We start from the raw sequence: 12555 nt of genomic DNA, 5'->3' as shown, positions 1-12555 counted from the left end.
CCTGTAGTCCTCAAAACCAAAACTTTTTTCAACATAATTTGTCAGCATTATTAATATTCAGAATCGGGCCTATGATAAAATAGGATCCAAAATGAGTCAAGAATGTTTCCATAGCTGAAAAGGGATTAGAAAGTCTTAAACAAGGGACCAATATCAGTACGTAAGGATTTCTTATGGATTGTTTAAAGTAAGCTTTAATTATTACAATTAAAAAAAACAACAAGACAAACATGACATCAGATAAGGCATCCTACCTGGTGCATTTCTTCTGAAGAATTCCTGTTGAACGTATTGTATTCATTTATCATTGAACGTACATGGCAGTTGACTCTTACTGTCATGCTGTGGACTCTCTGCCATTTATTCTTCTCCAGCTTTTGAGCAATCCTGGTCAACTCTGTGCTGATGATCCAAGCTCTTTTTAATAGCAGCTGTAAGTTATCACATGTGCTATATTGTGAGGAAAGGATAAGTTCATTTTGTTCATCCTTCTCAGTGCTGATTGGCTTGGACTGGAGAATACACATACATTCACAGTCTGTCATCAACTTCAAATCTTCCATCCATCGCTGAACGGAGTCCACCTGAATTAAGTGCATGCTAGAAGGCAGAGAAAGAGAAGGAAGAATGAGGTAAAGCAAAACAACCTTAGAATAACCACCAGCAATACAATACGGTTGCATCCACCTACCAGGTTGCAATTGATTGACAAAAGGCAACTACCTGAACAAACAATTTTTCTTGCAGTAACACAGTGACATGCTTAGCTTTCTATTCCAAACAGAGGTTTTGGGTTTCTAATCACCTTTACACCACATACCCTGCTATAAATTTATTTGTGAAAAATTAGTAGAGATTAGAGATAAGTAAACAGGAAAAGTTTAGACTACACTTTTGGGGGAAATGTTTCTTGTACATTCAGAGTTTAATATGATGAAGGAGCAAAGTTATGGGTGTGTTTGCTTGTTGTTTATGGCACTGTACGGTCAGCTTTTTCTAGACACTTTGCCTGTTAGACACTTAATAGAAAAGTTTTACCTTGCAGCATCTCTCAAAAGCCCTTCCACCCACACTGACACCGCCAAACCAAGACAGTGAACAATACTGTCAGCAATATCAGTTTCTGCCATATCATAATCCCTTAAACCTCAGCTGTATTCTACTTCCTGACCAGTCCTTTACCTTCCCCCTTATTTCTCATTGCTCTCTGTACAATTTGCACATCTGACTTCCAAAGCACATTTTTGCACTACAGCAAATATGCTGTGAACCAGTGAGGCTGAAGGAAACTCCTTGATGAGTATACCCTGACACAAGGGCAATGGGCCTGCATCTTGTGCCCTTGCATCCTCCAGCTAGTAAAATGTGGTACCCAAGACAGCAGCTGTTCTGAGCTTATCTTTGTGAGGGATCCCAAGTTCCCTAGAGCCTTCAGGTAGAGTTGCCTAGAATTTTTTCTTATAGTGAGATTCCCAGATTCTAAGAAAAAAACCTTAATCCTCACCCCAACCATACACACATACAGAGTCAGGTTTTATTAGACATGACTAGTGTTATTAACGTTGTATCTAACAGTATATAAAGGTCAGGTATAGGACCCTCGGTCAGACAGAGCAAAGTTTGCACAACTACATTCATCCTTACCTACTTTGTCTTTGCAGACAGGCTATGGTTTCTGCTTTTGTTTCATTTAGCTCAGGGAATTCCTTAATGGCAACACCCTCATCCCTTCGACTCCCTGGAAATTTGCTTAATGTATGGCAATTTCTCTCTGAGGCCTGCCTGGCCCATTGCTGCCTCCTGCAGTCTCTCAGACCACCTGCACAAAATGCAGGCTCCCAGCTTTGTATTTTGGCTCTCGTCTACCACACCTAAGGCTGGTCGGACCTTTGTTTCCCTTTGCAGGAGGGAGCTTCCCAAGGAAGGAGCATCACCTCTGCCAAGGGGTCCCATCTGACCCTTGCTTCCAAACCAAGGACAGAACAGACACTGTCCATCTCCAGAAATCAGCTGTCCAAAATTTTTTTCAGATTTAACAGAAGGTCCAGATTATTTCAGTTTACATTTCCCCTCCCCAATCCTCACAAGAGACCACTTCCTCTTGTAAATATATACATAAATATATTAAAAAACCATTTTTACTATCAACAGTAGATATATAATAAGTATATATATAAATATATAAGGGACAGTTACATAGAGCTAAGGGAAAAAGACAAAAGTTATTGTTAAAAACAAATTTTCAAATTACTTGAATTTTCCTTTTTTTTTAATACAAAAGCTTAAAAGATTCTCAGTGGTGGTTGCTGAAATTAACCATGGTTGCAATGGTAAAGACTGACTTTATCAATATCTGTCCACCACTAGGCCCATTATATACCCTGTCAATGCAACATCATCCACTGGTAATAAAGCAAAGCAGGAGGCCAAGAGTTCAAAGAATCACTGCAAGTCTCCATGGCATAGCAGATTTTGATTATGTGTCTAAAACAATTTCTGCAGAATTTATAAACACAAGCATGACCAATGAACGTAATATTTGCATACACAACACACTTCCAAAAGGGGCACTTTACTCAGCAAGAATTTCAGATTTCTGATCTACAATGAATAAAATAATTTTTTTGACAGTTTGCATCAGCTGAAGATGCAGTCTTAATTTTTGGCAAGTCTTCTTAACATGAAATAGTTCAAAATTTTAGTACCTCTTCCTCTAGCGAAAGACGGATTGATACTAAGGGTATTCCGAAGAAGTGAAGATGAGAGATAAGAAATGAAATTAAGAGAAAGCAAGAGAGATTGGGCTTAATTATTTTTTCCAAACTTCTATTGGTATCCTACAGCTAGTCTGACAGTGTAGTGGATTGTTGTCAACCTTCTGGATACACACTGCAGTTTTATAAGATGTTATACCAGAAAGGACAAAAAGAAAGTTTGTTTTATAGCCCCCATTCTTTTAATCCAGCTACTGATTTATTGCAACTCAGCACCACAGCAGTAATGCTCTGTGCTGTTATATAAAGCTGTTAAAACAAAATCTGCAATTACATTAGCCAAGCTAAGGATGACCAGGTGGAAGGCCTTTTTAATTCTTGTGCTTCCATTTATACACTGAGCACCACCTGAACTCAAGAAATCTCCTTCTAAACCACTGAAGTAATATTCCACAAATGACCAAAATTTATTAACATACATATGAAAAGGAGGCTCACCTCAAGTATAATTTCATATAAATCAACAGCAAACAAGATACAAGTGATCAGTTTCATTGATCCAAACCCCCTTTTCACCGTATACGATGAAACTACTTTTAATTTTAAACTTTACAGGCTACTGCTATTTAAGGTCCTTATTTCACTCAGCTTTGAATATTGAGTAATTGCATTTCAGGATCGATTGTGGCTTGCTTTCTTCTTGCTATGTGTAGTCTCCTTATTGCCTTTTTGGATCTGAAGCAAGGTTTCCTAATAAACAAAAATAACAACTTCAGAAGTTTGAGACCATGATTTATAAAGATGTGCGTAGTTTGCATGCAGTACAGTATAAACACATTTGACACAGAGTAATGTATTTTTCATTTCTAAAGTGCATTATGATAATTGATTAAATCTCTGTTTAGTAAGTACAAATAAACTCCTACATTATAAATTCACATGGAAAAAACCTAGAATAGAAGGTTAGTCAGAAAAAAAAAATTGTTCATATTTCCTTTAATCGCAAAAGCCAGTCTTCACTCTGAGGAGAAAAAAGGATGATAGAGTTGCACAAAAAAGTTACAGATGTTAAAGAAACTCTCCTTGTTTGTCTCTGTTCCTACTAATTGTCAGAAGTACAACTGTAGAATTTAGGATGTTCTGTCATTGAAACAGTATTCCTTAACTCACAGCAATGGCAAAAATAATACCATTCACCTCCTTTCAGACAGAAGAACCACAGAAAATTCCCCCTGCTCACTATGCCAGCTTTTCTGACACATTATTCTTTAAAACACACATATATCATGATTACTCAAGTAAAATATATAAATGATTCACCTACATGCACATCTCCCTGTATTTAGAGAAGATCTTCCTAAACGTTCAGCAGATGAATTTGTAGACTAATTTTTTATATATTAAAATAAGGAAAGCAAAAAGTGTGATCATTCCTAATTAGCTATTAAGAATCATATTCAAGACAGCATTTACTGAACTCCAAAAACAAGTTGAAAATTTCCATTTTGTCTCCCCATTACTGAAGGAAAAAAAAAAAAATCTACGCCTACAAAATGAAAACAACCATAATGGGTCGGACCAGAAAAATCTGTCTAGCCCATTATCCTGCTCCCAACATGGCCATTAGGAGATGCATAAGGAAAGATTATAAGAGGCATGGCAAGAGCTGTGCAACCCCTCCTTCCCATCTTCTGGCAATTAGTGGTTTAGGAACTTGCTAAGCCATAAGCTGTGTCTGAGCAGTATGTTTTTACAATTCATGAAACAAAAGTAGCCATTAATCCCTTTTTGAACTCAGTTAAACTTTTGGCCTTTACAACATCTAGTGGCAGTGTCTCCCAGTGTTCAATTATTTTTTGTATGAAAAAGTGTTTCTTATTGTTTGTTTTAAGCTTGCTGCCTGGAGGTATTAACACAGCTCTTTAGTTCTTGTATGCTAAGAGATACTGAAATGATAGTTCCACATTCACCCTCTTCGTGTAAGTCATTATTTGCTCTACCCTATCTTGTCTCGGTTATCTCATTTCCAAGGTAGATAAACTCCATTTATCTAGTCTGTCACCATACAGAAGTGATTCCACTCCTCTGACCATCCACGTACTCTCCCCACCTTTTCAAAAAGCCTTTTCCACTTTTCCTACGTCCTAAGATATGATGGTAAGAACAGCACGCAATATGCAAGATTCAGGTAAATTATGAATTAAATTTTCTGCACTGTCCCTATTTTCCAAGAATTCCCAAAATTAAATTTCTTTTTTACTTAAGTGTTTTCCACAGAGCTGTTTCATTTTTACCTTCCAGAAAAATCTACTTATTTTGATTTCAGAATCTTTTCCATGAGTGATAATATACAATTTAGAGTTTGCTATTCTATATGTATGATGAAAGAGATTGTTCTTTAGTTCCCTTCGCCTCCTCACATGCACTACTTTAGGTTCATTAACATACAATTTCTTCTGGCATTTTGCATTTCAGTCACTCAGTATTGTGAGACTTTTTGTGTTTGCACATTATTTTAAATTAACCTGAACAGTTTTGCATCAGCAGGAAGTAGTGTTGTCCTGCTTTTTTAACTATTTTTCAGGTCATTAAATACATTAAGCAAGATTGGTTCGAGCATAAGGGTGCTTACTGGTGTGACTCTCCCCAGTTCTGTTTAACTGAGCAACAGTAGCTGGGCAACTGGCAGAGATCCTGACATATATACACAGTAGTTCCCCACTAGTTAGAATTTCTGAATTTAGTATGTCATGGCATATTGACAAAAAAGCAATTTATCTAGACTCTACACTATAAAAGCAGCATTTCATGTAAAAATAGCAGTAAAAATAATTCAGTGCAAAATAAAAATTCAAACGAAAGTCTCCAGCATTTCTTCAAAGTCATTCTATTTTAATTGAGGTTGTAAAATATTTGATGAAGTTTTCAAGAGCACTCAACTGAACTTGAGTAACTAGCAATTTGAATACTCTGAATTCTAGTGTGCTTGCCAAAAGTCAGAGTCTTTTAAAAATTGTGTTATTTTGACAAAATCGTTCGGTGTCACTGGCTGAAACCAACTTAGAGCAACAGCATGTTAAAAGCACATTGCTTCAAAAAATGCTCAGACCTTGTTTCATGCAGATGTTTCTGCACTATATAACACATTGCAGGGAAATTTCATCCTGGAGAAAGACTCACATAAAAAAATAATAATCACATTTTAAATTTCTAAAAAGAGGCATATCATATTCAGAGTTCTGTTACAAGCATTTCTCTTCTTTTTTGCTATTTTCTATCCTCTAGTAAGTATTTTGTTAACTAAAGAATCACAAGATCTTTAGGATAGACAAGATGGATTGACATCTTAAGAATTGCTCTATCTCATGATGGTGTTACTTGAATACAAAAGTGAAGAATAACTAGATCATTTGTTTAAAACTTCCAGCTTGGAGCTCTCTACTACAATTTTACTGGCAGCACATATACTTCTTTTTAAATTGCAAATGTTATAATGAAAAAGAGTTATACCTCCATTTTAGCACTGAGTTTCACTAAGTGCAAAGGTTTCGTGTTTTATAACATTGTGTTGAAGTCTGAGCTGATCAATTCGTGTGAATAATTCCAGTGGTCATATTTATAAAGTGTAAAGACTTCTGCTCAGTCAAATTATGTTTTCGAGGCTTCTTAGCCTTTTTATCCATTTTCACCTATTATGACAGATTTATTACCAATCCTAACGGCAGCATTTAGTACAGCTTCCAGATAAGCCTACGGTGAAAGTCAATGCCAAGTCTTATGACTGCGCTCAAATTTATTATTCTAATTAGCGGTAGGTAATTAATTGGCAACAAACAACTTCTTGAATGGATTTAGCCCCCTCTTTGAACATAAATCATCTCTAATTTTTTTCTAATTTATATTTTTAAAATTATTCATAGGTACCCGATATACCCAGGGCCAGTTTCTACATCAATACAATGGACAGCAGAACTCAACTCTCAGTGGAAGGATTTAGTGAAGAGCTATAGAGACGACTCTTATTTATCCTCAAGTTGCTTTACACAATATTCGAATCATAGAATCATTAAGGTTGGAAAAGACTTCTAAGATCATCGAGTCCAACCGTCAACCCAACACCACCACCCACTAAACCATGTCCCTAAGCACCTCATCTACACGTCTTTTAAATACCTCCAGGGATGGGGACTCAACCACTTCCCTGGGCAGCCTGTTCCAATGTTTAACCGCTCAATTAATTATTAATATTAATTGCATAAAAGAGCCTTGTAGATCCATGATACTGTATTTAGCAAAATTTTATAGAGCTAGCTAGAGAGCTAGCTTAGAAGATACAGAATAATTTTAAGGTAGCTGAGAATCAGACTCCTGATTTTTAAGTGAACACACTTGCTTTGTAGATCATTCCTAAGGTCATAGAGGTCTGTGAATATTTGGTATTTGTAATTGATGTGGCAAGCTAAAAGAGTAGTGTGATGATTTGCACTGTGTTCTTTTTCCCTGCCTTGATTTTACGGTCTTCTTTTCCAGTAGAACATCAGCAATCCAACTTCACTTGGACAAAAGGTGAGTTTAGTATGATTATTTAAATCTTTAGAAAACATTGATAAAAGCAAGTTAGTTCCTAGTTTTCAAAAAAAGTTAACAGGTTATATTAAAATGGTATTTTAATTTGCTTCAATGATTACTCAATCATTACAGTTACTGAAGTCTGACAATTTCCCCAAATAAAGTCAGTAACAGATAATGCAAACTACAGCCCTGAAACGTTTCTCAAAACAAAACAACTTAAGGAAAGGTGCACTGTAGTCAGCCAGATATCCTGAAGTGTATTGTGGAAGGCAGAACTCTCAGCATCAATCACCCTTCTACATTTTAACATTTCCATTTGATTTAGGAGTAGGTTTAAACCACAAAGAAATGCAGCAGAAGTAATAGAGGCATTACCACTAGTTTCAGGAATCAGCATGCCAATGGGCAGAATAAACAAATATTGGTAACAAAACCAGAATTACTCAAAGATCACAAGTAAAATACAAATGTATTACAATAGCGGTAATAAGTTACCTGTTTTGTTGACTAGGGACACCTCAATATTGCTACTTTTCTGGTAACTGATATCTATGAGTCTCTTCACCTGACCTGAAACCAACAATGGTCCCTCCTTGCCATTTACTGAAACTTCAGTACCACCAAATTCAGTTTGCCATCTGCACTCTGGGATGATGGAGTTACTCAAACCACCAGCCTCCTCAAAATCAATGCTACTATAGAGAAAATATGTTAAAACCACAAACAGCTTGTACCTTGTTAAGCATACAACCAACTTCTGCAGGGAGATCAAATGAAGACCAGCCTGTGAAACTTAGAACTAAACATTTGTGGTCAGGCTACTGTATTTTGTGAAATCTTATGCATTCACTGATATAGAAACATCTATAAGGAAAGTAAAAACACTATAAACACTTGTAATATATAAGGTATGATGTGTAAATTAACTATAGCTTCATCGCACCTATTTAAAAGGCCACATAAATCACTTAGTGTTAAGTGCTGCACCAATGTTCCTCTCAAATCTTTATGTTTTTCTGAGAAATCCTCACTGTAAGTTGTCCCTCTAAAAACGTCTGGAAATATTATACCATCGCAGAATTACTGGCACACTATAGAACATAAGGAAGACACAATATAAAATCACAGACCAATTCAGCTTGCTGATTAGCTTATGTAAAATCTAGGATAAACTTACCTTATGTCAATTTTCTTTACATGGTTAGAGTTTAAGTAGGGTGAGGTCCTTTCCAGCCTCTGCCAACTGAAGGGACAGTCAGAAGGCAAAAGGACTAGTTCAAACTGGTTTTGTGGATTTTTACTTTGTGCCTGGTACATTAAATTGCTAAAACAGTAGCTGTCTCGACAAGCACATAAGCCACTGTGTTCACAGAAAGTAAAGACAGCAGTAAAAGAGAATATAATTTCCTGACAGAAAGGAGGAAAATGCTAAATAAACCCTGCTATTAGCAAGTTAATGACAGTATAAGGCTGTTAATTGGCCTGCTACAGGCTGTCCTGGTTTCGGCTGGGATAGAGTTAATTTTCTTCCTAGTAGCTGGTACAGTGCTGTGTTTTGGATTTAGGATGAGAATAACGTTGATAACACACTGATGTTTTAGTTGTTGCTAAGTAGTGCTTACACTAGTCAAGGACTTTTCAGCTTCTCATGCCCTGCCAGCGAGAAGCTGGGAGGGGGCACAGCCAGGACAGCTGACCCAAACTGGCCAAAGAAGTATTCCGTATCATATGACATCATGCTCAGTATATAAATGGGGGGAGTTAGCCAGGGGGCGGTGACCGCTGCTCGGGAACTGGCTGGGCATCAGTCCGTGAGCAATTGCATTGTGCATCACTTACTTCATATATTCTTTTATCATCATTATAATTATTATTATTTTCCCTTCTTTTTCTGTCCTATTAAACTGTCTTTATCTCAACCCACAAATTTTACTTTTTTTCCCCCGATTCTCTCCCCTATCCCGCTGGAGGCGGGGAGTGAGCAAATGGCTGTGTGGTGTTTAGCTGCCTGCCAGGTTAAACTACAACACAGGTAAAGCTGAACAAAGAGTATGCTAATATTGTCACAATGATCACCAACTAAAATATGTCTGTGAAATTTATATTTGTATAGTATTATTCATACTTGCAATGAATACTATTGCATTTGTAGTGTCATTATAAACTAGTAAACTGACTAAAATTTCCAAAACCAATTAGCTTGGTGAACCCTATGATATTAGCATAACCAGACTTAGTAAACTGTTATGGACTCAGATCAGACTTGATGGACTTTGATCCAAATTGAGGAATCCACCTGACTTAGAAGCAGGCAATTTTAGCCATTCTACAATTCAGACAATATAGGGGCAGAGGGGGAATGCTCTCCCGCTGGCCCTGCTGCTTGAGAGTCCATTCATGTTGAAGTGGGGGTGGGGGACTGCCAATATAAATCCACTGCTCCTAAATCCCTTCACCCAAATGTGTTGGTATGAGTTACTGACATGCTTATATTTTTTTATGTCCATTTGACCACTGGTAAAACTAGAAATGAAGGTTAACTTATCAAATTCTGCAAGTGGAACTCTGTGATGGAGCACTTTTTCTTGTCTCTTTTTTTTTTTCCTTAATATTGTTTTATTGGCCTTTTTTATTCTGTCTATGGGTAAGAGAGTCCATTCTCACTGAAGGTCAGAGATAACCCATTTGCAACAGGACACTGATGATCATCATCTAAACTCTGCTTTCTTCCGCAAGTTCATTTCAGGAGTAGTATGCACTCCATCAGCTACACTGGCCTGGAAGTTCTCTGGGTCGAGATTTCGCACTTAGCCAAACCTGCCAAACCATATGGCAGTTTTGTGCTCTGCACAAAAAAAAATTAGGATAAGACTATCCAATTAATTCTCTCTTGGAGCAGCTCCTGTTCATTTTTAATGATATTTACAGAATATCAGTGTGATATAGACAGAAGAGTTATACATGAAGTGGAAAAAAAAAATCTGCTGACCAAGCTTTGTGAAGGATATTGGTTCTTCTGTTCAGCAAGTTACTTGTTCTGCAGTGAGCAAGCAGATTCTCTTCATTCCTCAGGCAAATTGCTCTTTGATGAACTGGATGAAGTAACCATTCCCTCCATCTGAGGTTAGGTCCTGAGATAAGAAACTATTCTCCAATGCACAGACAAAAGCAGTGCTGAATAGGCAAAATCCCACCACTCTTGTTCTCTTTGCAAATGACAGCCTGGGTCTTGCAAAAACATGGCACAGTTATAGTTTTTCTGAAAAATGAGATACCAGAGCTGAGGGGTCTTAGCTTTGTGCACGATGACAGAATCCATGACTTTGGACAGTATTTAGCCCAACGTAAGCAGAACAGCATAGCCTGATGGAACATCACAAGGCAGATCTACTCAGAACATTTTTACAGCTTCTTTCAGGACTTTAAGTCCGACTTGGTGACTGAAGTATGTTGATAATCTTGAAGGGATGTTGTCATCAGCATACATTTAAACTGCTAATTACTGAGTACACACAAAGTTCTCACTCCCATAAATAGCTGGGCATGTTTCCTGCATTGTGTGACAGAAAAGTCAACAAGGCCATCAGCAGGAGAGAATGTGCCCAAGATATTAACCAGAGAGTTCATCCCAGTTCACTGCTTCCTGATGCTCAGGCTACACTTGTAATTGCATGGGACAATATTCCTCATAGACTTATAAGAACAATATGCTGTAAGAGAGAAGTCCTTGTAAACACCTAGCAGGGACGGAGAAATAGACATGAAAGAGAGAAGGAGAAAAACAACACTGGAAATTATTTGGGGCCATAGGCTGTGGAAATGCTCAGACACAATCACAAGCAAGGACTAATTTGGAGACTAACATGAGAGTCCATGAAAATAGTGCCAGTGCCTCGTTGAACTTTTTTTTTTTTTTTGCTTCCTCCAAATCTGCCTTAATTTGTAGTTTAATAACAAACAGTACAGCTCTCTGTGCCTTTTCCAAAGGAGTTATGACATGCATTATGAGCACCAGCATTAGCCTTTCACCTTTTACTATTTACTCATTTAAGGTCCTAACCCTACTGATTAAGTAAAGCCTGAATTACTTAATGAAGGAAGCAACAACCATTTTACAGGGAGTTATGAGTATCACTCAGGAGGCTACAGAAATTTGGGGACCTTCAGTCACATCTATTGCATGGGAGCTCTAGCTAAAACTGTCAAAAAAGGGGTAAGAAAAAGCATAGCCTGGTGTCGGCTTTTCTAGAAAGTTAAAAAGGTGAAAACTAGCAACACAGCATCACAACTATCAGAATGAGTTGGTAAAAATACCTTAAGTAGTCTCATTCAGATAAGAAACCAGTTTCTAATCAAATTCAATATTTAAGCACATGCTTGTATACTTCTGTAGAAGGCAGAGGACTGAAAATGAAATCTTACATCATCAAATCCACTCTTCTGATACCAGAAGCAACCAGATCAGATTCATTCATACATGGCTTAAAAATTAACTCTAAAAATAATTTATTGTGAGCTTAATTGTGTTCTATTAAGTGGCTATTCTAGAATTGCACTGCTCCAATGGTTAGAAATTCCTTATTTCTCATCTAAATTTCTTAAAAGCCAGTTCATTCCCATTTCGTTTCATCTTTCCTTTTAAATAAGAATTTATTTTCCAATGCATTTCTAGAAAGCAAACACATGCTCTCAGCTTCTGTTTTGCAAGACTTAACAAGCAAAATTCTTTAGGTTCCTTTTATGAAACTACGTCGCCTTCCACTCCCCCTGCCCTAAAGAGCCTGGTAGATCTGTAGCTGCTGAAAAATTAGTTTTTTACTGAAAGACTTGATATCATGCTTGATAGCAAATGAAGTCTCACAGTAACTTGCACAGTGACATTAGTAAACCCTTATCTCCACCAGAAATATCTCACTTCATACAGTCTAGGGCTGATCTTGCTGCCTTCATCACATCTTATTGGCAAATGCAGCCACAGTCATCTCATTATCAACTAGTATATATAGGTCCTTCTACTAATTTTTTTTTCCATTGAATGAGCTAAAATTGTTGCAGACTTGTTCTCGGCCCCTAAATGCATAACCTTGAGATTACAGTTACTCATCCTTTTTCTTCAATACTTGAATTCTACTTCTAATTCTCTGCTTTCAAAAATAACCCTTGCCATTACCCTTTCCCATTTTACCCTTTGTCTAATAGCTACTGTTTTCTGTATTTACTAGTAAATTACCATGTATGTAATCTCCACTGACTTTCCTTTGTTAAAAGG

The 12555-nt window shown here is 37.1% G+C and overlaps 1 protein-coding gene across 1 annotated transcript in view; it reads right to left on the bottom strand.

The window, feature by feature from the left end:
- The window catches only part of INSC (INSC spindle orientation adaptor protein), a 107070-nt gene that overhangs the window by 69742 nt on the left and 24773 nt on the right, over positions 1-12555 (bottom strand). Inside the window, exon 2 of the mRNA XM_076343383.1 lies at positions 255-600. Coding sequence (XP_076199498.1) covers positions 255-600 — 346 coding nt within the window. The remainder of the gene's footprint in view (positions 1-254; positions 601-12555) is intronic.

The sequence above is a fragment of the Aptenodytes patagonicus genome, chromosome 7 (genome assembly GCF_965638725.1).
Source record: "Aptenodytes patagonicus chromosome 7, bAptPat1.pri.cur, whole genome shotgun sequence".
Lineage (NCBI taxonomy): Eukaryota > Metazoa > Chordata > Aves > Sphenisciformes > Spheniscidae > Aptenodytes > Aptenodytes patagonicus.
This window is presented reverse-complemented; position numbering and strand designations above follow the sequence as displayed.